This window comes from Podarcis melisellensis (assembly GCF_964234715.1).
Source record: "Podarcis melisellensis genome assembly, chromosome: 5".
NCBI lineage: Eukaryota > Metazoa > Chordata > Lepidosauria > Squamata > Lacertidae > Podarcis > Podarcis melisellensis.
The window spans coordinates 5,322,171-5,349,831 of NC_138537.1; the positions used below are offsets into that span (position 1 = coordinate 5,322,171).

Genomic DNA, 27,661 nt, shown 5'->3' on the forward strand with positions numbered 1-27,661 from the left:
TTGGGGCATCGGCATGTTTCTGATGTTATTACACCAGTTCATCACTGAAGTGGCAACTCTTTGCGAAAGGGAGTTGCGGAATTTATCTTCCCAGCACTGTTGCGCGACAGATAATGGATAAATCCATTTTGCCGGTGGGGAATGAGGGAGAGGTAGCAGGCCTGTCCAAGGCCCTGTGAGAAGCCTGCGAGAGTGGCAGGACGTGAGCTCTAGATGTTGGATTTGATCTCCGGCTGTTTGCATGGCTTTATTTTATTATGGCGGAAGCTCTTGAGGGCTAGCAGCCACTTCATCAGATGTTAGCCTGATAGATGAATGACTAAGGCAGAGCTGCTTTCTAGACCACTGGCTGAAGCACCTCCTTCCTCCATTAAACCTCACTGCATCCACGTTTGATGGGGAGGGGACTTTACAGAGTGGTTTGCCAAACTGCTCTGTGAAGTGCTTCTCCCCCTCCATTCAGCAACTCATCAGAAGACGTACACATGGTTGGTGGTTAGGATGGAAGGGAAATTTGGTTCTGTTTGCGTTTTTAGGAGAGCCTTCCTGATTTGCTGCACCCCCCAAGTTACAATAAGTTAAACACAGCTGTCCTTCAAAATTCACAACTCTCTGAATTTTGCGGTGCATTTCTCTATAGACAAATACTGGGCATACCAAGGTGCCTATAAATGCATATATTCACAAATGCATTACAGTGGAACCTCAGTTTTCGAACGTCTCCATTGATGAACGTTTCAGAACCGAAACACCATAAACCCAGAAATAAATGCTTCCATTTTCAAATGTGCCTCAGAAGTCGAACTTCCAAGGCGGCCTCTGTTTCCAGTTTCCTTGTTGTATTGAGGCTTTTGTATTCAGTTTTCAGTTTTCGAACATTTCGGAAGTCGAACAGTCTTCCGGAACAGATTATGTTTGAAAACCGACGTTCCACTGTATATTCGGGTTTGGGTTTTTTTGGGTTTTTGTGTGTGTTTTTTTTGCAAAACTGCCTACAAAGCATATTATTAGTGAATGCATCATAAATGGGGAAAGCGTAAAATTGCAAGAACATGGACAAATTTGCATACTGATATGTGTGCATTGGGGGGAAGGCATTTTCCAATTACTTAGAAGAACAAATTCTCAGACTGATGAAGAATATGAAATAGTTGATTTTGCCACTGATTAGGGCAGGTGACCTGTGTGCCATTTTCCTTTTTCTCCCCAAAGGTACTTAACTTTCCTCTTGGTGGTTACTATTGCCATTGTCGTGAATGCTGTCATTGTACTCAACGTTTCCCTGAGGACCCCCAACACTCACTCCATGTCCGCACGGGTCCGGGAGGTAGGTCCAGCAGATGCTGCCCAGAAGCTCTGGGCTGGTCCCCTGCTCACGTTAGACCTCCTTGCACCGCTGAGCCCCAAAACTTGGCCTTTGCCTTACCTAGGAAACTGCCTTTTCCTGAGTCAGACCACACGTCCCTCTAGCTCAGCATTGACCACACTGACTGGCAACAGCTCTCCAGGGTTTTATGCAGGTGTCGTTCCCAGTCCTACCTGGAGATGCTGGGGATCAAACCTGGGACCTCCCTGCACACAAGGCATATCCTCTGCCACTCAGCTACGGCCCTGTCCCCTTCCTTCTTTTTTTAAAAAATAATTTTTATTAAGTTTCATCTTACCGAATTAAACACATCAAACCAATTAATCCAAATTATAACAATACAAATCATATAATCCAATTATTTTCCAAATTATAATTTTTTGTGAGGGGTACCCATGCTTCTTGATCGTCAGGAGTCCAATCCTCGAATATTTGTGCTGCTTTCATATTAAGAATGATATTTCCGGTCCCCTCTTCTCAATCCTTGCCGTTACTCAATTTCCTTTTCCTTCATCTCCGAGTTGCTCCGCAAGTGGGTTGAAAAAAACAGTCTTATTTATGTTTCTGTGTGGGCTTTGTACTTCCTTCTTGAAGAGCCACAGCCCTAGCTCAAACCCCAGACCCTGCCCTTTCATGTAACAACCCACTTGGAAACTGCCACAGACTGGCTGCGCACCAGGAGTGCCAGCTTGGCCCTGCAACCTTGGGTGCCCGGGGTCATGGGTGTCATGCAGTGTGCCTGGCCCTGGCACTGAAGTTTCTGGGTGCCACAAACTTTCCATGGGGAATTTTGGGGGTGTTTGGGCACCCAGGACCCCAGGAAGATGGCAGGGGAATGGTGGGAGGAACCAGAGTCTGGGGAATGGTGGTGGGGTGACAATGAGGGGTCAGGAGGCGGCGATTGGGAGGAGGAGGTGTCAGAAGCTGAAGAGGTAACAGGGCTTAATAAGCAAGGAGAGTCTGTGGGAGAGAGAAGTTCAGAAACAGAAGCAGGAGAGGAGGGAGGAAAAGAGGCAGAGATGAGTCAGGCTGGTGAAGAGTCTTGGGTGTCTCCCCCTCCTGCTGCAACAAGCACCCCTCCCTGCTTGTCTCCCAGAACCAGGAGAGGCATGAAAAGAGCAGAGGAGAAGTTGGAGGCACAGTCTCTGATTGCTTGGGGAAAGCCATGGAGAGGAGGGGACTTAGGCAGCTGAGGGGAGGAAGGGACCTTCAATCTGGAGAGCCAGTGTGGTGTTGTGGTTAAGAGTGTTATAGACTCGTAATCTGGGGAACCGGGTTCGCGTCTCCGCTCCTCCACATGCAGCTGCTGGGTGACCTTGGGCCAGTCACACTTCTCTGAAGTCTCTCAGCCCCACTCACCTCACAGAGTGTTTGTTGTGGGGGAGGAAGGGAAAGGAGAATGTTAGCCGCTTTGAGACTCCTTTGGCTAGTGATAAAGCGGGATATCAAGTCCAAACTCTTCTTTTCTTCTTCTTCATGGGGGCAAGACCTGCCAGACATGAGTTGCTGTGCTCATTAGGCCTGACACTCCTGTGCCGATCCTGTTTTGTCTGATAAAGCGTTAAATGTAACTTGCTCTGTGTGGTTTCCTGCCGGCTCACTCCTGTCAGAAACCCTCCTGGGCAGCCTCCCTATTTTTCTCTTCCCCCATCTCCCAGGTGTTTCTGAGGCTGGTGCCACGCTACCTGGGCATGCACATGCGGCGTGTCGATGCGCCCACGGGGAATCGTCTCGTCCGCCGGCGGAGCTCTCTGGGGCTCATGGCGAAAGCGGATGAGTACATGCTGTGGAAGGCGCGGAGCGAGCTCCTCTTTGAGAGGCAGAGGGAGCGTGACGGGTTGGTGAAGATGCTCCTGGCACAGATAGGCAAGTCCTGGGCCAACGATGAGCAGCAGAGGGTGGTCTGTTGTGGAAGAGAGCAGACGATGGGGAAGGGAGGGGATGTTTCCAGTTCTTCCTCTTCCCCCACCCCTCAGCCTTCACGAGCTCAGAGCCCTCTTTGAGTTGGACTGGGGAGCCTGTGTTCTCTTCCCACAGATGTCGATAGACTACAACTCAAGGGCATCCTGATCAAATTTGCAGATGACACCAAACTGGGAGGGGTGGCTAACACCCCAGAGGACAGGATCACACTTCAAAACGACCTTGACAGATTAGAGAACTGGGCCAAAACAAACAAGATTAATTTTAACAGGGAGAAATGTAAAGTATTGCACTTGGGCAAAAAAAATAATGAGAGGCACAAATACAAGATGGGTGACACCTGGCTTGAGAGCAGTACATGTGAAAAGGATCTAGGAGTCTTGGTTGACCACAAACTTGAAATGAGCCAACAGTGTGACGCGGCAGCTAAAAAAGCCAATGCAATTCTGGGCTGCATCAATAGGAGTATAGCATCTAGATCAAGGGAAGTAATAGTGCCACTATTCTGCTCTGGTCAAACCTCACCTGGAGTACTGTGTCCAGTTCTGGGCACCACAGTTGAAGAAGGACACTGACAAACTGGAACGTGTCCAGAGGAGGGCAACCAAAATGGTCAAAGGCCTGGAAACGATGCCTTATGAGGAACGGCTAAGGGAGCTGGGCATGTTTAGCCTGGAGAAGAGGAGGTTAAGGGGTGATATGATAGCCATGTTCAAATATATAAAAGGATGTCACATAGAGGAGGGAGAAAGGTTGTTTTCTGCTGCTCCAGAGAAGCGGACACGGAGCAATGGATCCAAAGTACAAGAAAGAAGATTCCACCTAAACATTAGGAAGAACTTCCTGACAGTAAGAGCTGTTTGACAGTGGAATTTGCTGCCAAGGAGTGTGGTGGAGTCTCCTTCTTTGGCGGTCTTTAAGCAGAGGCTTGACAACCATATGTCAGGAGTGCTCTGATGGTGTTTCCTGCTTGGCAGGGGGTTGGACTCGATGGCCCTTGTGGTCTCTTCCAACTCTATGATTCTATGATTCTAACTCCCATCATTCCCTGAGCAATGCCCTTGCTGGCCCAGGCTGATGGGAGTTGGAGTCCAACAACAAACTCTTGTTTTAGAGTCCCAGTGCTTTCTTTCTGGGGGTACTCAGTGGGATACACGACGAGCACATTTCCCCCCAAATGTGTGGCACTTACGGTAACAACTTCATGGTGAGACCCAGCACCCTTTTTCCTGAAAAAAGGAAGAAGAAAGCAAAGCACTGCTAGAGACTTATAGGGTTTCTTTTTCTTTTATTGATTTATAATAAAAGCAAGGAAGGCTAAGCCACAAATTGCAAGAGCAGGGCAGGAGTATAGCGAAAAGGAACATAAGACTTACAGTATTTTTAAAAGTGCATTTTAGCACACAGCAGGCGGTGCTAATCCGCAAACAGCATCAGTCCCCTTTAAATCCCCAGAGCTGCTTCTGCCAGCTCACTTCATCCTCCGCTGTCCTCCTCTTCCTTGCTCTTTCTGGGCAGTTCTTCTGAGCTAGGCCACACCCTGCAAGCGGATTGCCTCTTCATCATGTGGAGGAGACTTTAAAAATGCTATTAAATCCCATCCTTCTCTATTATTTCCACTGCAGTTTACTCATACCAGGGGCCGCCAGAAGACTTTAACATTTTAAAAACAGCATCTTAGTGTTCTGCTGCCCTCTGTCTTTCCTGCATGCTCTTGGGTCAAGTGTGGAAGCTGTTTGGGCCCCCAACTAGATCTCCCCTGTTCAGATTCTTCCTCTGCAATCTTGACATTTCCCCTTTCCCAGGAGGCAGCTTAGAGAACGGAGGTCCCCAGGAGATTTGCAACAGTCTGCGCCGTGCTGCTCCGGAGATCCAGGCCTGTGTCGATGCCTGCAACCACATTGCTAAGACTTTGGAAGAGAAGAAGGACTTTGACAGTGTAAGTTGGCATCTCAGGTGTACAACTGTTTAGGGACCTGTACACACAGGCATGTTCGTCTCCTGCTGACTGTGGCATCAAGCAATGCTCTGCATGTGTGAATGCGCAGTCATAGGAGAAGATTGATTGATTGATTGGTGCTCTGCCTTTTCACCTAATATCATTTCAAACATATTTTTAAGCAGAGGCAATTAACACATTTAATTAATTTACATAACACTTAACGCCAAAACAGGTTTCTAAGCGGTTTACCATTATTGTTTATGGTTATTTATTAATTTATGTACTGCTTAATGCCAAAAATAGGCTTCTGAGTGGATTGCAAAGCATAAAATCCCAGCTACTCACACGTTGAAACATCCCTTGTTAAAATATACCATAAAATAATTCTGCTACAATATTTAAATAAAAGCATAACCCATAATCGAAAAGGGCAATAAAACAATCCCATTAAAACAGCACGGCGATTGAAACGGGAGATCAAGGGAATGCCTGTGCAAACAGGTGCGATTTCAAAAGCCGTCGGCATGCCAATGCAGATGGCGCCTCTCGTATTTCATTCAGCTGCAGGCTTTCATCTTGTCTGATGAAAGCCCTCTTCAGGCATTTCTCTCCACACTTCTTCTTGTGCTCTTAAGTGCACCGCCAGGGCATGTGGTGCTCCCAGCGTTGCCCAACTGAGGAGGGCATATGCCAAGCAGGGATCTATGGGGTGTGGCAGACCCTTAGGTAACCTGGTCCCCAGTTATTCAGGGCTTGTAAGTGCTAAGAGTAAAGCCTTGAATTGTGCCCAGTAACAGATCAGCAGCCAGTAAAGCGGCTCCTTGGCAGGGGTCTTATCTATGGCATTGACAGACTGTGCATGTCAACAACCCAGCTGCTAAAATCTGCACCAGCTGCAGCTTCCGAGTGAAACCTGACCAAATAATGAGCAGGTCTTCCGCTGCCCCAAATGGTGGGGAGAACCAGGAGATGAAGGGGTTGTGGTTGCAGCATAAGCCAGAGGGTTGAAAGAATGAGCTAAGGAGGAAACCTCACCATCCCCAGGAAACCTATACCAGGGGGCTGTGAATCAGTGGAGAAGGAACACCAAGACCCCAACGTCCTGCTTTGGAACTGTTAGAGGACTTACAAATCAGTGGGCAACACAAGAACTTTATTGTCCCTAAAGAAAAAGAATGGAACAGACACAGGAAACTCCACCCAGGTACAACTAAATCCAGCGCCACCTAGTGACTAAGCTGTATAATGTGTCCTTCGCAGTAGGCTTCTGAGAAACTAAGGTTTGGCTGCCTGTGATTGGGGTGACAGGCAAAAGGGGACTGCTTTATTTCAGCCCTGCTCCTGTCTGTCAGGCTTCAGGAAATCCAATAATAATAATAATAATAATAATAATAATAATAATAATAATACATTTTATTTATATCCCGCCCTCCCCAGCTGAAGCCAGGCTCAGAGTGGCTAACAACTGTAAAAATAACACCGTTTACATAAAATCACAATCAATTAATTGAAATACATTCTAAAATCAATTCATTCCAAAATCAATTCAGAATCAAATTAATGGCAATCATTGGGCTAGAGTTCTGTGAGGATTACCAAAGGAGGGGGTGAGACTGTGCCTTGGCCAAAGGCCTGGTGGAACAGCTCTGTCTTGCAGGCCCTGCAGAAAGATGTCAAGTCCCGCAGGACCCTAGTCTCTTGGGACAGAGCGTTCCACCAGATTGGGGGCACGGCCGAAAAAGCCCTGGCTCTGGTTGAGGCCAGCCTAACCTCCCTGTGGCCCAGGATCTCCAATATATTTTTGTTTGAAGACCATAAGGTCCTTCGTGGGACATATAAAGAGAGGCGGTCCTGTAGGTACGAGGATCCTATGGTGGGCATCCAAGAATTAGATAAGCAAGAAGAGTTCTTACCAAGTCTTTTATTCAATATTCACAGAAAGAGGCTTTGAAAAGTGCCTCTCTTGCAGTAATGGCGTTGCTCTGAGTAAAGCTCCATCCCTTCCATCTCTCCTATTATACGTCATCCCTGAGGTGGCTGTTCTGTGCCTTCTGCCTTTGAGCTTTCTCTTCTCCTACTCTCAGTGCCTGCCAGGTCCTGGGAGAGGGGGGATCTGGTATGCTTTCTAAATACACTGCGTCTGTCAGCTGTCTCTCCTCCTGCTGCTCCTCTCCCAATATTTCCCAGCTTCTCCCCTCTGCAGCCTCTGAGCTAAGACCGTCTGCAAACAACCGTTGTAAATCCATGCTGTCTCCCTCTTCTCTGGGAAGTGCCGGGGGGGGGGGAGAGACAGACTCCACCATTCCTCCTCAGTCCCGTCCCTCACACTGTCAGGCCCGAAGGACCCCTGTGGCAGCCTCCACGCCCTCTTCCGCTGGACAACTTGCACACCTCCGAGCCACCGCAAACAATTCTAACGTGCATCCTGTCTGGTGTCTTCTTCTTTGCAGGAGAACGAGGAGTGGATCTTGGTGGGCCGGGTCATTGACCGCGTCTGCTTCCTCTTTATGGCCTCCATCTTCATTTGTGGGACGCTGGGCGTCTTCCTGATGGCGCAGTTCAACCAGGCTCCCGCAGAGCCCTTCCCAGGGGACCCCAAGCTGTACCTCCCCTAGGAATGAGGTCTATCTAGGGGTGGCGGCAGCAGTGGCAGCGGCGGCGGCAACCCCTCAATGGCCGCGTGTCGGCACTGTCTCTCAACTGAAACCTCTGTGCTTGGTGGACTTCTATGCTGGGGGTCAGTTATGTCCCATAGCAATGCAAGAAGACTCCGTATCCATTGGTCCATCTATCTCAATATGGTCTACACAGGCAGGCAGCAGCTCTCCAGGGTTTCAGGCAGGAGTCTCCTCCAACCCTACCTTTGAAAGGGGATCTTCTGCATGCAAACCATGCTCTTTATCACTGAGCAACGGCCTTCCCTCAAAGCCACAAAGCCTTCTTGTTTAAGTTAGTGTCTGCTAACGTGTTCTAGAAGGTGAGCACACCAGGATTGCCTTTTTTGGTGGGTTGCAGGGTTGCCCGTCAGTGCCTTCCCTGGTTCCTCAGCCAACAGCTGATGCTAAGAGAGGCAGGCAGTAGCTGTCCCCTCCCTGTGAGACCGTTGGAAAAGCTGCAGCCTTAAAGGTAGTCCATTACCTGGGGCTTGTCCATTAATCAGATATTTGACTGCATTCAGGCAGCACTTCATTCCTCTTCCCCAACATTTACTTACCTGAAAAATTCTGCATTTTATGTGCTCTCTCACATGACATGAAAAGCTACTTCTGGAAACATAGCAAAAATTGTAGTCCTGATTTCCATGTTCATTGCTTTTGGAAGCAACCAGTTCACAACCCCTTTGTGGCTGTTTCTAAAAGCAATCAACACGGAAATGAATATCATGGGAGTTTTGCATTGCCGTTTTTTCCGGGGTTTGTGGAGGGAATTTGGGGCAGGGATCTGGCAGAGCATTCCCTCCTGCCGTTTGCATGAATGGATTGCACATGTAAAGAGTGGCAACGTGTCCAATGGCAGGTAAGAACGGAATTGAGCTGTGGCACCCAACGTCCAAAGGCCGCAGTTCCACAAGGCAATGTGAAAGGAATGAGAGAAACTCATGCAGATGCCCAGTGGCATTGAGAGCAGGTAAATAAACAGGATGGACCCCCCCACACACACATCTGAAGGTGGTCTTTGTCTCCCAGCAAGGGCTGGGGCTAGGAAATAGAGCAGGGGCCAGGAATCTCAGGGCCTGGGGCCAAAAGCAGCCTCTCTGTCTGGACCTCAGGAGCCTCCGCACAACAACAGCACCCCTTTCCCCAGGCCACACCAGTGGCAGACCTTGGTGCCTTAAATTTCAGAGATTCCCTGTGCAACACCAAAACCCATCACCTCCCCACCTCTCGTCTTCTGTTGCATGTCATTGTTGGGACACCTGCTCCCCCCCCTGAAACTCCATGCCACGTGAGACCAAATAATAATAATAATAATAATAATAATAATAATAATAATAATAATAATAATAATAATAATAATATATTATTTATACCCTGCCCATCTGACTGGGTCTCCCCAGCCACTCTCAGTGGCTTCCAACCCAATATCAGAAACAATACAGTGTCAGACATTAAAAACTTCCCTAAACAGGGCTGCCTTCAGGTGTCTTCTAAAAGTAAGATAGTTGCTTATTTCCTTGACATCTGAAGGGAGGGCGTTCCACAGGGTGGGTGCCACTACCGAGAAGACCCTCTGCCTGGTTCCCTGTAACTTGGCTTCTCGCAGTGAGGGAACCACCAGAAGGTCCTCAGTGCTGGATCTCAGTGTCCAGGCTGAACGATGGGGGTGGAGACGCTCCTTCAGGTATACTGGACCGAGGCCGTTTAGGGCTTAAAGGTCAGCACCAACACTTTGAATTGTGCTCGGAAACATACTGGGAGCTATTGAAATCCTTTAGGACCGGTGTTATATGGCCTCGGCGGCCACTCCCAGTCACTAGTCTAGCTGCTGCATTCTGGATTAATTGCAGTTTTTTTTTTTTTAAATATTTATTAGGGTTTTTACAAAAAAAAAAGAAAACATCCAATAACAGTATACAATATTACTTTGTTTAACAAAATTTCATATCCTCTTTGAACTTCCTCACGCCTCCCACTCCCATTTGCATCATTAATAAATTTTGTCCAGCAAATTATCATCTTATTTCCAAATTTTAAAACCGCTTAATTACAATAAAATTATTCTCCTGCAAATTTGTTTTTCTTAATCTCTCTTCTCATGAGTTCCTGATCTATTTTAGTGATGGCCAATTATTTATAACTAAGCATCTTTTTTAACATTCCGATAAATCATAATATTTTTGTAAATAAATCTTGAATTTCTTCCAGTCTTCTTCCATCCTCTCTTCTCCCAGGTCTCGGATTCTGCCAGTCATCTCCGCCAGTTGCATATAGTCCATCAGTTGCGTCTGCCATTCTTCCAGTGTGGGTAGATCTTGAGTTTTCCAATTCTTGGCGAGTAGTATCCTTGCTGCTGTTGTCGCATACATGAAAAATGTTCTATCTTTCTTTAACACCTTCTGGTCGACAATGCCCAGAAGAAAGGCCTCTGGTTTCTTGGTAAAGGTATACTTAAACACCTTTTTCAACTCATTATATATCATTTCCCAGAAGGCCTTCACCTTAGGGCAAGTCCACCAGAGGTGGTAGAATGTTCCTTCATTTTCCTTACATTTCCAGCATTTATTGTCTGACGAATGGTATATTTTGGCAAGTTTAACTGGGGTCATGTACCATCTGTATATTATTTTCATTACATTTTCTTTCAAAGCATTACATGCAGTAAAGTTCAACCCAGTGGTCCACAACCTTTCCCAATCCTCAAACATAATATTATGCCCAATATCCTGTGCCCATTTTATCATAGCCGATTTAACCATTTCGTCTTGTGTATTCCATTTCAACAGCAAGTTATACATTCTTGATAGTACCTTAGTCTTAGGTTCTAACAGTTCTGTTTCCAACTTCGATTTCTCCACCTGGAATCCTAACTTTTTATCACTTTTGAAAGTTTCCTTAATCTGAGCGTAGTGTAACCAGTCTCGCACTTTGTCCTTCATTTTCTCCATACTCTGCAATTTCCAATTATCTCCGTCTTTTTCTAGCAGTTCCCAATATTTTGGCCAGTAGGCTTCCATATTGGTTCCTTTTCGGGCCTTAGCTTCCAAAGGTGAAAGCCACCTTGGTGTTTTATTTTCCAGTAAGTCTTTATATTTAGTCCAGACATTAAACACTGCTTTTCTGACAATATGGTTCTTAAAGGCCTTATTGATCTTAACTTTATCATACCACAAATATGCATGCCAACCAAAAGCGTTGTTGTAACCTTCAAGATCTAACACATCAGTGTCCTCAAGAAGTTAATTGCAGTTTTTGAGTCACCTTCAAAGGTAGCCCCACGTAGAGCGCATGGCAGTAGTCCAAGCGGGAGATAACCAGAGCAGGCAGCACTCTGGCAAGACAGTCTGCGGGCAGGGAGGGTCTCATCCTGCGTACCAGATGGAGCTGGGAGACAGCAGCCCTGGACACAGAATTGACCTGCGCCTCCATGGACAGCTGTGAGTCCAAAATCAGTTGCACATTCCTAGGTCCAGCTTTACTTCAAATGCTATGCGTTTCTTTCTTCCCTGGGATGTGTCCTTAACCCGGATGCGATAAGAACACAAGGCAAGGCCTGCTATAGAAGCAAGGAGGGGCTGTGGTTCTTGGGCAGAGCACACTCTTAGAGAGACCAAGGTCTGCAGCCCTGGCTTCCTTGTCCTCTTCATAGCAGCGTCGAGGCCCAGAGTGCTGTTTTCAGAGGCAGGAGAGACAAATTGCAGTGCTGCTTGCTCCTTCAGTCCCCAGCTCCTGTTCTTCCAGTCAATAGCAAAAGACGATTAGCCATCTCTCAAGCTCTGCTCCAGTCCAATGAGAGGCCTCCTCCTTTTATCCCCGCACCCTGCAGTTAACGCCACTTCCCTCGCTTGGGCCCAAAGCTTATTTTCCCCGTTGCTCTATCTCACTCCTGCAGCCCCCGACTGGGGCTCCTCAAACACGGCCATTTGGACAGGTTGGCGTTTCTGCTGTCAGAACAAGGCCCCGAGGCCAGAGCAGCTCTGTTTCCCGCTGCCCCCGTGCCGCTATATTGTCCTGGCCCCTCTCCAGGCCTTGTCAAAACAGCCGTCTCAGAGGCCCTCTCTGCGGATAACTCTTCCGAGGACCTGCCAAATCGCCTGCCTGCCGCTCCCCGGAGCTGTGGCAGGTGCAACAGGCCAGCAGCGGTAATGACAGCGAGCGAACGAGAGGCAAAGAGAAGGGTTTAGATAAAGTCCCCATCATTAATCCAGACTGATCCTGGGATTTGTGGCTCGCGCGTTCTTGAAAGGTGGGCTGCTGTCGTTTCCTGAGAGGGAAAGAGAGTTTAGAAACTGACAGAGTCTCTCTCTCTCTCTCTCTCTCTCTCTCTCTCTCTCTCTCTCTCTCTCTCTCCAGTCCGCTTAAACTTTAGCTGAGTTCCCTGCATTTGCAGGGGTCCCTACAATTCTATGATTCTATGAAACCACAGAATTTGCAGAGGGCAAGAAGGTGTTGTAGCCACGGGGGCTTCAGGACACGGACAATACAGCAGTGGCAACTGGTGACCACTGAGGCTGGTGGGGTGGCTAATGGTAGGTGGAGTCTGCTGGGGTAGGCGGAGCCCTAGATCTTAGTAGGAGGAGCCAGCCAATCAAGGTTTTCCCTCCACCTTCCTTTTCAAAGACAGCGAGGGGAAGAAATTCAGATCAGTACACATTTAAAGACACATCTATCGGTTTTGTTGCCAAACAGTGTGGGAATAATAATAATAATAATAATAATAATAATTTATTTATATGCTGCCCATCTAACTGGGTGGCTTCCAGGAAATGAAAACACCAAACACTGTAAAGCGCCAAACGTTAAAAACTTCCCTGTACATCCCTGTACAAAGCAATCCGAAATGCACACTAATTGAATTTTGCAGTGCTTACAAAGATGCATATTATTACGAAGGTTGTGCACCCTGAATCTCTGCCGTGCGGTAGCAAAATTCCAGAGGGTTCCATTCGCTCACCCAGGGTTGTGTTTCCGTTGGGAAGTTGGGGCACAGCAGAGGCTAGTGCCTTTAAGAAATATGGTTTATTTTACACATATTTACACCTAAAACCTCCAGTGCAGGGGGCACAGAACATTACGCCCCAAGAGTGTCTGTCATTGCCCCTCCCAGAGCTTCAGGAAGCTTGGGTCCAACGCAGTGGTCAGTCATGGCCCCCGGTCTCCCTGTGCAGCCTCTTCCAGCCAGCGCTGCCCGGGCATCTCCCCAGTGCCTCCTTCTTGTTCCCAGAAACCATTATAATGTCATGAGAGGGGAAGAAAAGCGTCTCTCCGCCCACTTTCTACACACCATGCATAAATTTATACACCTCTAATATGTCTCCTCTCACCTTCTCTCTAAATGGAAGAGCCCTAATTTTTGTAATCTTTCTTCACCCTTTCCTGCGCTATTTTTTGAGGGACATCCTGTGTTGTCAACATGGCTGGGAGCTGGGTTACCCTTCCAACATGGTGGTTCTGGGGTTTGCTAAGGATTGGGACAAGATAAAGAGAAGAGAGCCTAGGAAGCAGGGAGCAATGGAATGCAGGGAACATGTGAGCATTCAGCACCCCCACAAATAATATCTCCCCACCATCATTGACAAGCTGGAAGGTGTGCAGAGGAGGGTGACCAAGATGACCAAGGGTTTGGAAACCAAGCCTGATGAGGAACGGTTGAAGGAGTCAGTTATGTTTAGCCTGGAGAAGCTTATATGGGAGCCATCTTCAAGTATCTCAAGGGCTGTCACATTGAAGATGGAGCAAGCTTGTTTTCTCCTACTCGGGAGGGTAGAACTTGAAGCAATGACTTCAAGTTACAAGAAAGGAGATTCCAATTAAACATTAGGAGCGTCTCCACCCCCATCGTTCTGCCCGGACACTGAGGTCCAGCTCCGAGGGCCTTCTGGCAGTTCCCTCACTGCGAGAAGCCAAGTCACAGGGAACCAGACAGAGGGCCTTCTCAGTAGTGGCACCCGCCCTGTGGAACACCCTCCCACCAGATGTCAAAGAAAAGAACAACTACCAGACTTTTAGAAGACATCTGAAGGCAGCCCTGTTTAGAGAAGATTTTAATGTTTAATAGGTTATTGCATTATAATAGTCTGTTGGAAGCCGCCCAGATGGGTGGGGTATAAATAATAAATTGTTGTTGTTGTTATAAGAACTTTCTGGCTCAAAGAGCTGTCTGACAGTGGCATGGGCTGCCTTGTAAGGTGGTGGACTCTTCTTCATTTTTGGTTTTTAAAGAGAGGTTGGGTGGCCACCTGCCAGGGAGGCTTTAGCTGAGATCACTGCATTGCAGCGGGTTGACTAGATGACCCCCAGGATCCCTTCCAGCTCTACAAATCTATGATCTCTCTGTCAGGGCGGACTTTGGTAATCTTTCATAATATGGCGCCCTGTGCGAGGCCAAAATGTGGTGCCTCAAAACAGAACTTCTGAGTTATGGATCTTCCCGATTTTGAGTACCCTTGGCACAGTAGCCTGTGTGGTGGAACCACCCACACTGCCCAAATCCGGTGCTGTCCCTGCCTCTGGAAAGTTTCCTTTTGCCGTTCATGCCCTCTGCTAGCTGACCTCCTCATCTGATGCATATGCCCTTCTGGGCTCCAGTGACGCCATTATCCCTGCACAACAGGGCAGATCCGGGTAGTTGGCATGGGAACACTAGGAGGAATGGGGATGGAGATTAGAGGCTGAGTTTGCTGGAGGTGGCAGTCTCCGTCCTAGGCTGGGCCAACCGTCTGGGTTTCTGCAGTCTATGTTCCTTCTTTCCTTCTGCCTCCTCCTCCCTGGTCCGTGGCTGCTGCCTCCAGAGTCCCACGTCTCCTCGAGATGTCTGTGATAAACTCCCAGCCTTCCCCCTTTGGACACCTGACACGGGAGAGACACATTGAATCCGTGGCCAAGCCACTGAAGTGGGAAGATGCCCCAGAGCTCCTGGTTGGGGAGGCATCTCAAGGCTGCACCAGTGATGTCTTGGCTACTGGTTCAGATTCAACACGGCTTCAGAGGCACCCCCTACAGGTAGTCAACAGATGGGGCATCAAGGGGTCCAACTGCAGCACAGAGGCTTGGATGTGTTATGAAACAGCACCCTCCAGAACGAAGTGCCAGGGTGCCCTGGATTTACCTCTGGTGCCACCAGCCTACGGAGGAGGTCAAGAAGGAGAGCTGGGTTCCTCACGGCACCGAGAGGCTGGCACTCATCCTGGACTGCAGTTACTGGCCGGGACCCAAGAGCTCTGTATCACCTCCAAGGCTGAGCACCACGGTAAGGACCCGTTCTGATGCCCAAGGAGACTCGAGCAGGGGGTGGGGGGACTTGAGGGCAAGTGGCCCTCCTGGCCACACTTTCTGGCCCTCGAGAGTCTCTCCTGGTCACACACCTTCCAAAAGCCACACCCTTACTGTCTCAGTGCTTTCAACTGGCTGAGATACAATAATAGGGTAAACCTAAAGGGTCTTTGAAATGTAGTCTTGTTGCTTGCTTGCCTAGATGAAGATAGGTGTGTGTGTTTGTGTAGAAACCTATGGTTTGTGTGTGGCTGGAATGTATCCTTCTGTACAAAGGCAAAAGCCACGCCCATTGCTCCACCTATTTTTGCAGGCATGTGGCCCCCAGAGAGGAAATATGGACCTCAGATTGAAAAATTGAACCCTCGCCTAGAGTTAACGGTCACCGCCTGGTAGGATGGCTTCCCTGTTTAAGCATTTCTTTATAGCATAGGGTTACCAGATGTCCCCGGTTGCCGGGGACAGTCCCCAGATTTGCAAATCTGTCCCCGGACAAATTCCGTCCCCGGAATGTCCCCAGATTTGCAAACCTGTCCCCGGAAACATGGAAGCAGCAGCCTCAGCAGCCCGGAGCCAGCCTGGTAGCGCAGTTGGCTCTAGCTGGCTTCAGGAGCTGCTCGCTGCCATGGCACCCACCATTGTTCCTGCACCACAGCTGTGAGCAGCTTCTGAAGCCAGCTAGAGCCAACTGCACTACCAGGCTGGCCCCTCCTGGGCAACGGCTACCTGCCCGTGACTCCCAAGCCTCCCCTGATCTGTCAAAACAAAGGGGGGAGGGGGCAGGAGATCAGGGAAGGCTCAGGAGTAGCGGGCGGCTGGCGTGCCGTTGCCCAGTTTTTTAAAAAACTCTGCGCATTTATGTTTCACAGGGTGCGAAAGAAGGGCTTTGCACCTTTATACAATCTGCATGTATGCTTGGGCCCAGGGTCTTTTGCCTCACCATCCCCTCTATTGACTCCCTGTTGCTACTCTACTCAGCTTAAAAAAAAAAAAGTATCCCCGGATTCATTTAAAAAAATCTGGTAACCATATTATAGCAGGGATGCCGAACGGAAATGACTAGGGCGGGGTGTTGTCTTCCTCGGTCGGCAAATGCTCTGGGGGGGATCCCACAAGTCAGAAGGACATTTGTCCTGCAAAGCCTAGGATGACCGGCTCCTTGACCCTGAAAATGTCTGACTTCTGACAATAACGGACTGGCATTACCGGCTACAAGAATTTGCTGAAATGGCACAGTTAACAAATACCCTGAGAGGCAATTCAAAACAATAATTTATGGAAAAGTGGGATAGAAATAAAACATATGTTGAAAACTATAGTAAAGGTTCGCTATCTATGCTAGCATTTGATTGACGTTGGAGTGAGTTGAGAAATAAGACTAAGAGCACATATTGATATAGGAATGTATTACATAATATGTAAAGAAATATACAATAATAAGAGTACATTCATTTGTAAAAAAGGAATATACAACGGGAAAGACAGGAAGTCTAGTGTGTTGGTATGTACAGTGGTACCTCGGATTACATACGCTTCAGGTTACATATGTTTCAGGTTACACACTCTGCTAACCTAGAAATCGTACCTCGGGTTAAGAACTTTGCTTCAGGATGAGAACAGAAATTGTGCTCCAGCAGCGCAGTGGCAGCAGGAGGCCCCATTAGCTAAAGTGGTGCTTCAGTTTAAGAACTGTTTCAGATTAAGAATGGACCTCCGGAACAAATTAAGTACGCAACCAGAGGTACCACTGTATATGATTTTGGGGGGAAATTGTTTTTGTTTTTTCTCTTTGTTCTTTCATTTTTTTGTTTCATTTTCTTTCTAGGTATATAAAATTTGTATATAATTTTTGTATACCTGTTGAAAATTATAGTAAGTCCTGTAATGTAATATGACAACATTTACCGATGTAATATAAGAATGTTAACAAATAAATAAAATGCAAATTCGGGAAAAAAAGAAAAAGGAAAAAAAGAAAATGACTGACTTCTCCTGTGTGGCAAATCCCCCAGAAAGCCTGGCAAGGACCCAGAACTGCTGATTAATGTTTTCTAACGCATTGTGTGAGCACGAGAACAGGAGCAAGAACCTGGCTGCAGAATCAGGACAAAGGTCCGTTTAGTCCAGCATTCCGGCCCAGTCTGTAACCCTGGAGAACTGCTGCCAGCCAGTGTAGGTAATATTGAGTTAGATGGGCCAATGGTCTGTCTCAGCCTAAGGCGGCTTCCGGTGTCTTTGTACCCCCTTCTTGCTGCAGGACTTGTCAGCAGCTCCCAGAGAAGAAGCTACATCATCAGAGGTGCGGCCGGTGAAAGGGGACTCCTGCTGTTGGCCACCGAAGGTTAAGTACAGCCTCTGAATTTCTGGGAGTTCCCACATCAGAAAGAGACAGAGAGGAGGTTCAGCCCCAGGAGCAGCAGCAGCAGCAGTAGTAATAGTAATGATAGCAGTGTAGAATCATTGAATTGCAGAGTAGGAGGGGACCCTGAGGCTCATCTAATCTAACCCCCTGCAATGCAGGAATCTCAGCTAAAGCATCCAAGAGAGATGGCCATTCAACCTCTGCTTAAAAACCTCCAAGGAAGGAAAACCCACCAGCTCTCGGGAGAGTCTGTTCCACTGTCAAACAGCTCTTACCGTCAGAAAGTTCTTCCTGAGTTTGAGTCAGAATTTTCTCCCTTGTAACTCAAAGCCATTTTTTTTCAAGCAGGAGAAAACAGTAGTCGTAATAACAAATAATAATTTGCTTCAGTCCTAGTAGCATTCTGTTTACTGCCTGTGTCCATTTTGCAAGAGTTCATTCACAAATCCATTCCACCACCCCCCTTTCTGTATTAATCAGGGATTTATTTATTTTTTAAACAACCCTGCAAAAAATTATACTTAAATAGTTATGTTATGTCAAAATACAGACAACAACCAGTACAGTTCTGGTATTTAATATTTTTATTGATTGTGTTAAAAAGTGCAAACATAAGAGGGAAAGAGGGAGAAGAGAGAGAGAGAGAGAGAGAGAGAGAGAGAGAGAGAGAGAGAGAGAGAGAGAGAGAGAGAATGAATGTAAACTATCAGCATCACAGCCCGGAAGGACATAAGTACAAAATTGCAGTGCAGGTCCAAATAAAGTATCTGTTCATACAAATATTCCCTTTACAAACAACAAAGAAATGTAGAAGTAAATAAGGAGATGAAATAGAATGGATAGTTATAATTATATGCAAGAAAAGAGGGTAAAATATGGAAATCAGAGGGGGACGGGGGGGGGGAGGAGTCCAAGGGCTTTGTATAATCCCAGTACTGTATATATGGAAAATGTTTGGAGTGTATGGAAATAATGTTAACATAAAAATCTGCAAATAAAAAATTTAAGAAACAAAGGAACAAAAATATGTAAAAATATTCTCCACCCATGAGTCCCATCATTACTGAGAATTAAGCATTGCTTTTTTCTGGGGATATGTAGGGGTACGCATACCCCTAAACATCTTGCGAATCTTTGTACTTTGGTCCGTTTACCATATTTATTTTTCCTGATTTGAAATATAAAATGGTGGTTTTCTTGAGTCAAAATGAGAGTACCCTGAAACATTTATTTATTTTTTAGAATAAAAGCACTGGAATAAAGGTTCTGTACAGTGGTACCTCGCAAGACGAAATTAATTCATTCTGCGACTTTTTCGTCTTGCGAATTTTTCGTCTTGCGAAGCAACTCAAGTTTAACTTACCAAATGGCTGCAAAAGAAGTTATGAGTTGCTATGAGTTGCTCCTCGAAGTCAAGTCGCAACTGCACCTCTTCAAGCAATGCACCCTGGGTATTAACGGTTTTAAGAAAAAGGAAACAAACTTGCAAGACATTTTCGTCTTGCAAAGCAAGCCCATAGGGAAATTCGTCTTGCGAAGCAACTCAAAAAACAAAAAACTATTTCGTCTTGCGAGTTTTTCGTCTTATGAGGCATTCGTCTTGTGAGGTACCACTGTAATGTCTTAGGTGAGCCAGACATTTGCATGTAGGGGTGGCCCTGAGAGTTTGTGTGCCTCGATATTCATATAAGAAATCGGTACAATTCTGGTAGCAGCAGCAGTAGAGCCATCAGTTGAAAAGGCAACCAGCCTCTCGTGCCAACACATAGCAGTCCCTGCAGAACAGCACCCCCTTTGGGGCAGGAGAGGAATAGGTTCCATGCCTGCGCATTGACTGTGCAACTCTCTCCTTCCCTCTAAGAATGCAACAACTGCTGCTTTCACCTGTGTGGCCCTGCCCGCCCCTGCTACCTTAGCCTCCAAGATGAGGAAGGCCACGTCGTCCTGTGGTTCTGCAGACCTTTCCGACTGGGCCTCGGCTGTCTCCATTGCTGCCAGATGGAGATGGTGGCTTTCACCGGCGATAACCAGCTTATCGGCACCGTGCGCCAGAGGTGTGTGTGTGTGGGTGGGTGGGTGGGTGGGTGCAGCCAGTTCAGACTAGGGCGGCAGGAGGGTTCAGAGGTGAGCAGTTGTCCATGCCACTGGAGCATGCATGAGATGCCCAAATATTCTCAGCTGCTACATACCCTGAGCCTAACTTTTAAGGCAGCTCTGTTGCCTGCTAGGAAACATGTACACTTCTTTGATGGGATCTATCTGCCTACCAGTCCCTGGGATCTGTCTCTTGGTCACACTCGAGTTCAGGACGGTGGGGAACATTCTCCCACCAACCTTGATTACTGTCCCATCTGGATCAGGGTGAGTCCAACAATATCTGGTGGCTCTGCTCTGATTTGAAAATCTGGGGCCGCCCTTGGGCCTGATCCGGAAGCTCCAGCTGGTGCAAAACTCTGCAGCTGGACTGTTGAAGGGGGCAAAGCATTCCAGCACATTAGCCTGGTGCTCAAAAGGCTAATGTGCTCAAAAGGCTAATGCCCATACGCCAGCAGGCAAGATTCAAGGCCCTGGACAACTGAGTTCCTGGATACTTCTGGGACTGCCTGATCTCTTATGTTCTTTATTTTATTTTAATTTTTTGAAAATAATATTTATTAAAGTTTTAAAAGTTATAAAAAGAAAAAGTAAAAACACCATCTTAAACAAAAACAAAACAGCACATCACAATAAGGAAAAAAAGAAAAAAAGAAAAAGAAAAAAAGAACAGAAAAATAGAAACAATTAAAAAACACATCAAACCTTCCCATAACTTATCTTTCATTTGCTTGTTTCCTTGACCTCCTCACACCTCCCTTTTTTGTATTCTGGTTCGGTTAACTATTTCAGCAAATCCTTTCCATCTTTTCCAATTTTTGTCCTGTAATTTATCTTAATAGAATGTAACTTTACTTTCCCTCCTTTCACCAATTAACAGTCTGTTTTTTCCTAAACAGTCGGTGGAGGAAGATTGGAATAAATTTAAAGACTATCTACAGAAACATTGTAAAATTAATGAATGTTAGAAGGATGTTGGAATGAAGTTATGTGGTTTTAGCAGAAATGTTATGAAGGTCTTATGTTCTTTATTGATCTCATGGGGGAGTCACTGTTAGGGGTCCCCCATGGCTCGGATAAGGAGATTTGCATTTTCTATTGTGGGTCCAATTTTGTGGACTTCCCTTCCAGTTGATTTCTGACAGGCAGGGGTGCTTGAATAAAATATTGCAGGGGCCCAAGTAAGCCCTGACCTCAATCACATGATGCAATGCATACACACCATTTGAATGAGAATGCCTATCAGCTTAGTGGGGGCCCTGCCCCCTCAAATATTTGATTATGCCTCCACGACCCCTAGCGATTGACTCCTATGCTGACAAGACTCCTCCATTTTGAACTTCAGGCATCGCTGAAGAATTCTAATTTTAATCATTCTAACTCTTTTATTGTACAGTGGAACCTCAGTTTTCGAATGTAATACATTCTGGAAGACGGTTCAACATCCGAGAACTGAGGCGCAATGGGCAGTCGGCAAAATCCATTGAGAAAATAGAAAAACATTCAGCAGAAACTGACTTCTGAGGCACGTTTGAAAATGGAAGCAATTACTTCAGGTTTTTGGCGCTCGAAAACCGAAACGTTCGGCTTCCGAGATGCTCGAAAACTGAGGTTCCACTGTACTGGGTCTTAGGTAAAGGTAAAGGGACCCCTGACCATTAGGTCCAGTCATGACCAACTCTGGGGTTGGGGCACTCATCTCGCTTTACTGGCTGAGGGAGCCGGCGTATGGCTTCCGGCTCATGTGGCCAGCATGATGACTAAGCCGCTTCTGGCAAACCAGAGCAGCGCACGGAAACGCCGTTTACTTTTCCTCCGGAGTAGTACCTATTTATCTACTTGCACTTTGACGTGCTTTCGAACTGCTAGGTCGGCAGGAACAGGGACCGAGCAACGGGAGCTCACCCCGTCACGGGGATTCAAACCATCAACCTTCCGATCGGCAAGTCCTAGGCTCTGTGGTTTAACCCACAGCGCCACCCGCGTCCCTTACTGGGTCATAGAGACCACTGTAAATTAAGCAGGATATAAATTATCAAAATATGCCAATGAAATGAAATGTCTTGGGGTGTGGCTATGGAACTGAAAGGGTGGACCTTGCAGACAAGGTCAATCTCAGTTCCCCAGTTCTGCGTTATTGTCGACATTTGAACAAAGCAGTATGAACTGACCCCCTGTTGGAGTGGGTGGGCTTCCTCTGTCCTGTTGGCTTGGAGATTTATTCCAATCCCCAACCCACAGCTGCTCCCCTCTACTGTCTCTGTGCCTCCCACAAGACTCACCCGCTGATGTACTTAGGTGCCGCATCTTCTCCCATTCCCTGGAAGTGAGTGATGCCTGTGGTTTGGCCACCATGAAGATCTATGGCTCCTGCATTCCTAGACGGTGCTTCTCCGAACAGGAGTTCCAGGTAGGGAAAGAGGTCGAGAGGCCCATGACAGATGTGAAATAAGGCGTCTCGGAAGGGGAAAGTAAGCTTTGCTTTGCCAGAGAGATCAACACTCCTTCCAGGGTGGAAGCTGGTGGCCCAGGGATAGAAATAATAATAATAATAATAATAATAATAATAATAATAATAATAATAATAATAATAATAGGCACCACAGAAATTTACCATGGGCCACAGGGTGCTGCTGAACCAGGCTCCACAATAAAGGATCCCATAATAAATTACACACACACATATATATACACTAATAAAATAGTAATAATAGAGATTAATGATATGTACGTGTAAAAACAAGATTCAGCCATGCTGAACTTTATAAAGTAATTGTAGAAGACAATATTGAGTATGCCGTTCCAAATGTAGACGTTTGCTTTCATACATTTTTTAACGTTAATGGTCACAAATTGCTCAGCTGAGTGTTCGTTTTCTTAGATGAAGTATATTAAAAATCCCAGCGGAACAGCTGTGCCACAGTGCAGGCTGGGTGCCTTATCTCTACTAAGCATAGAAACAGATGTGTGACGTTAGATTCGTTTTAAGGATCAGGTCAAAGAACTTCACAAATACAAAAAGTAGGAGAATTTTTTTTCAGATACAAAGTATACAGACATAAACATTATCTTCCATCTTACTGCAGGTTTCATTTTGTTTCAAAAAGTAGAAATTTATTATACAGTTTATTATAGTTCATATTTTGAATTTGATATATATGGGGGCACCAGAATCCTTTCAGTGCTTATAAGGGTCTTAATCCGGCCCTGAGAAGGCCCTTCCACCCATCCAAGTCCCAGCGGTGCTGTTGGAAATAACCCACCACATTAACCTTCGCCAACCCGGTGCCCTCCAGATGTTGTAGTCCACAACATCTGGAGGGCACCAGGTTGGCAAAGGCTGCCTGAAAGCGAGGGCAGGGAACACTCCATTCGCTCTCATTATCTTCCCAACGACACTTCATCATCACCACAGCTCCGCTGATTTGATGTGATCATTCACCCATGGATGACAGAGTGTCACTTCAATTCAAGAGCCCTGTGATCTTGCCATGGGCTGTTGACGCCTTTCAAAGTTAGCTCCACACCCTTGACTTGCTCCTTCAATGAAAGCCCGGCTGGAGCACCCTTGTCTCAAGATGGGAGAGCCCAGGGTGCTTGCTCACAATTACATCATTGTGGGGAGATGGTTTCCTGTAGGTCCGGCCCTACCATTTGGCAAGGTCAGGCATCTGTCTCAGGCAGTACACAATGGGCAGCGGCACTGAGTTTTTGGAAGACAGAGCAGTCTTCCTAGAGCTTTGAAAGCTAGCCTGCTTCCATCAGGTGTGGAGGACTTTCTCCCACTACCGCTGCCGACGTGAGGGTCAGCAGCCATCTGAGGCACCTTGTTCTCTGCCTCAGGTAGCAAAGTGTCTTGGCTCCAGGCTCAGCGTGGCATTCAAGGAAAGCTTCTCCCACGTTGATCATTGAGCATGACCTTTGCTCCTCCTCTCTCCAGGTCCTCTCCTCCACTGACAGCGTAGTAGCCACTATTTGGAAGAGGTGGCCGGGATTCAAGGAGGAGCGCAACATGGATCATGAGTCCTTTGGAGTGGACTTGGGTAGGAGAATTCCCATCCTCTTTTGGGCAGAGCACAAAACATTGCAACCTGATTGTCAGTTGAGACATTTACTTGCTGTCTACCTGTTGTTGTTTAGTCATTTAGTCGTGTCCAACTCTTCATGACCCCATGGACCAGAGCATGCCAGGCACTTCTGTCTTCTGCTTTCTACCTATATTATGCGTATATTCTTTAAAAAATCAGAGTCCTCAGTTTAGCATTTGCAGAAGTGCTCAAGGTGCCTCTAAAATGTTGTTAGCATGCTAATGCGGCGAGGAGAGGGGAGAGAAGAAGGGGAAACACTTCTTACCTCTGATGCACAAACACGTAACAACACAGAAACAAAACACCAGAGGGGACTTTGTAGGGCAGAGATGGGGTAAAGGTAAAGCGACCCCGGATCATTAGGTCCAGTCCCAGAAGACTCTGGGGTTGTGGCGCTCATCTCGCTTTACTGGCCGAGGGAGCCGGCGTGCAGCTTCTGGGTCCTGTGGCCAGCATGACTAAGCCGCTTCTGGCGAACCAGAGCAGCGCACGGAAATGCCGTTTACCTTCCCGCCGGAGCGGTACCTATTTATCTACTTGCACTTTGACATGCTTTCGAACTGCTAGGTTGGCAGGAGCAGTCACCGAGCAACGGGACCTCACCCCGCTACGGGGATTCGAACCGCTGACTTGCTGATCGGCAAGTCCTAGGCTCTGTGGTTTAACCCACAGCGCCACCCGCTGGGCATAATCAGGCAAGCCAGACCTCTCCATCTGGAGCATGAGGCTGATTCAGGGAGGCTATGCCCACCTGCCCTAAATGTGACATCCAACACCTGGGGGGAGGCAAGTGAGGGTGGGGTTTGTTCAAATGGACCTTCTGGGTGCTGATGATTAACCGTGCCTGCAAAGCCTCCTTGTGCAGAGGATTTTCCCACCTCTCCTCTGGCCCTGTGTCCCTCATGCAACCCCCCAATCTACTTCAGATGTTTCTTTGTGTGGGGGGGAACCCCACAACAAATTTAGGGGGTGCCTTTAGGTAAGGCATTTCTGCCTGCCTGTTTCCACTAACATATGTGTTTTAATGCACGCTTTAGCCTAGTACATACTGTATTTTTCGCTCCATAAGACGCACTTTTTCCCTCCTAAAAAGTAAGGGGAAATGTGTGTGTGTGTTATGGAGCGAATGCAGACGGGAGGCAGGCGGGAAAAGCCTGCAAGAGCCGCCACACACACGCTCCACATGACTCTTGAAAGGGAGCGCTGAGCAGAGCCTGGGATGCATACAGGCTCTGCTCAGCGCTCCCTTTAAAAATATTTTTTTTCTTGCATTTCCCTTCTAAAAACTAGGTGTGTCTAATGGTCAGGTGCATCTTATGGAGCGAAAAATACGGTACGTCTTTATATGCAACACTTGGCTGGAGAACTTCACTGCAAAATTCGGAGAAGTGCAAATGGTGGTGTTTCAGTTGGCATATTGATTCAGAAAGTGTTCACCTGTCGGATTCCCTCCCTCTACATAGAAGTAAACCCCTTATTCAGTGGAGCTCAGTAGCAAGCAAGTGGGCAGTTTATGCCTGCACCAGCTGGGGTGCCCAGCCAATAGAGCATGAGATTCTTATTCTCAGGGTTGTGGGTTCAAGCCCCAGGTTGGGCAAAAGATTCTTGCATTGCAGGGGGTTGGACTAGATGACCCTTGGGGTCCCTTCCAACTCTACAGTTTCTATGATTCAGCCACCTCACAGTCTTCTGCCCCTGTGACAGATTTCTCCTGCTATCCAAGCAGCAAAACTGACTCCAGCAAGTTCCTCTAGCCCAGCTCTTAGCTTTGAAGGATGTTGCCTTTCTCAGACTCTGATGGGTATTCCATTCCAATAGCGGGAGAGACATTCCCAGCTCTGATCCGTCAATCCTTTGATGCATGTCCACTCGCTCTTTGTCATCCAAATGCCTTTTGCTGGGCTTTGAGCGTTCTTCATTTATACTGCAGCACTCAGAAGCCAGCATCGCGGAGCTCAGGGACACTTACTCCTCTTGGGCAAAGGATGGGAGAAATTCAATTTCGCTTGTACTTGTAAGGGTGAACAGTCCTGATTCGCAGTTCCAGAAACAACACACAAGCTTCAACATCAAAACAGGACTGCCTTTTGAAAGAACACTTGTCTGAATTTCACAACGAGTTCCTCTGGCCAAGTAATACGTACCAAGATGCATAGGGTGTGCACAGAATGCATACGTTGGTGAAGATAACATTTAAAATGTGCTATATTGGGAGAAATGGCTATGCAGAATGTATATATTGGGGGAAATTGCATAGGAACGTATGTACATTAGGAGAGTTTTGCTGGTGGGATTTAATGAGGACTTTAAAAAATAATGGAGACTGATTTGGAAATTTGGCAAATGTAACTTAAGACTAGGGAACTGAGAAACTGAGAACCAGGCTTCACTAGATAGGAACGCACCATTTGGCTGCAGGCTTTAACCTCCAAGGGAGAAAGTCATCTGAGCTCTGGGTGGTTTACTTATGGGGGAAAAACATGCACAGGAGTGACTGTGAAAGTGGCAGAAGAGAGCTCTGAATTTCTGCTAGACCAGGGGAAGGTGTGCAACTCTGGGAAAATGTAGAACCCTCCATATTATCAATCAGTATGGAAATGGGAGTGCTTGATTCCTAGCCTTGCACTGATAAAAAGGAGCTGAGTAGGTGGGTACTGCATCTCTTGCACCCAACAAAACACAAATGTTGGAAGTTGGAAGAGAGGTTTCTCTTCCCAGCACTTATAACCGACCCGTTCCCATCACAGGGAGAGCAATTTCACACTTTGAAAACATTAGATCTAGCTCAATGCAGGCTCCCTCTTCAGAAGAAAGGCTCTTTGTGCATGCTCAGATATAACTTCTCCCTTTAACTTCACCCCACTCTTGAAAAAGACTCCCCCCCCCCCCGCTTCTCAGGGGGCAGGTTGTCTGCGCATGGTCAAAGCTATTTAGCATGAGGTGGGAGAGTACTGGAAAACAAAAGCTGGCCTTGGCAACCCCATCCCAGGAGTGAGCAGGGAAGTGTCCTTGCTGTGGCAATATTCTGTCCTCTTGTGAATAATACCCAGTTCTCTTTCCGGCAGTTGCAGCAGACCTGAGCAATGAGGAGAGGGCTTTGCTCCTGGCTGCAGCATTCCTGCTGGTAAGTGGTAAAGCTGTGGATCGTTGCCACTGTGTGTTCTCCGTGAGTCAGTATCCCAGCAAGGCGAAAACACTTGGGGGGCATAGCAGAGTCAGTGAGGAGTGTGGCCCCTAGAGACTTCTGAGAGCCAGGTGGAGAAGACTAGAGGGCAGCATTTAGAGACCCTGGGACTGAGGCTCTCTAGTCTGGATTCAACAGTGTTATGATACTGGCTCTTTCCCCAAATTTATTCCTTTAAACCCCTTTCCTAACAGCAGGGAAGAGACTCCTGCACATCAGCCAAATATTGGCTGTGGGTATGCATCTCCCCCCAACCGCATGACAACAGGCTCATAGCGCCCTCTGCTGGCTGCCTTTAGCAGCCACAGATGGACAATGAGCACCTCCAAAAAAAGGACGCATGAGTCAAGAACAGCTTGGCACTTTTTTGCACTGACTCGCTTTCCCCTTTCCCCTGAGAACTGGACCCAAGCTGGTCACTCTTCCCCAATGAAATGTGTATGCCCATTTATGTTACTCTAGCTCATGCCTCTCGGTTTGTGACGAAATAGAAGATTGCGACCTCCTTTTTGTGTTTTGTTTCCCAGAACTTCATGTTCTTTGAAGTGAGCTGACGGGCAGCGCTAAGAGAAGACAGAAAGGAACTTTAGTGGCTCAACCCCGTTCTGCACCCAGAGGATCCCCAATTGTAACGTCTTGCCGTGGAGAAGCTCCCACAGTGCCTCCGACTAAGAAGGGGGTGCAAACTTTGTACTGAAATGCCTGCACCTTTCACAGCTGCCTGGGATCCAGGCATCCAACAGGAGAGGCTGCCCCTCCTCTAGAGGTCAAGA

The 27,661-nt window shown here is 47.2% G+C and overlaps 2 protein-coding genes across 2 annotated transcripts in view; both read left to right on the plus strand.

Moving 5' to 3' along the window:
* The window catches only part of CHRNG (cholinergic receptor nicotinic gamma subunit), a 28,864-nt gene extending 19,931 nt beyond the window's left edge, over positions 1 to 8,933 (plus strand). Inside the window, exons 9-12 of the mRNA XM_081911130.1 lie at positions 1,213 to 1,327; positions 3,025 to 3,232; positions 5,095 to 5,228; positions 7,682 to 8,933. Coding sequence (XP_081767256.1) covers positions 1,213 to 1,327; positions 3,025 to 3,232; positions 5,095 to 5,228; positions 7,682 to 7,846 — 622 coding nt within the window. The 3' untranslated portion in view covers positions 7,847 to 8,933. The remainder of the gene's footprint in view (positions 1 to 1,212; positions 1,328 to 3,024; positions 3,233 to 5,094; positions 5,229 to 7,681) is intronic.
* Positions 8,934 to 14,301: 5,368 nt separating this feature from the next.
* LOC309369964 (phospholipid scramblase family member 5-like) lies at positions 14,302 to 27,629 on the plus strand. The gene is made up of 7 exons (XM_081911458.1): positions 14,302 to 15,137; positions 17,418 to 17,501; positions 19,384 to 19,576; positions 21,915 to 22,026; positions 23,557 to 23,659; positions 26,770 to 26,828; positions 27,416 to 27,629. Exons 1-7 carry the CDS (start codon positions 14,699 to 14,701, stop codon positions 27,440 to 27,442), a joined length of 1,017 nt encoding a protein of 338 aa, XP_081767584.1. The 5' UTR covers positions 14,302 to 14,698; the 3' UTR covers positions 27,443 to 27,629.
* The last annotated feature ends 32 nt before the right edge of the window (positions 27,630 to 27,661 follow it).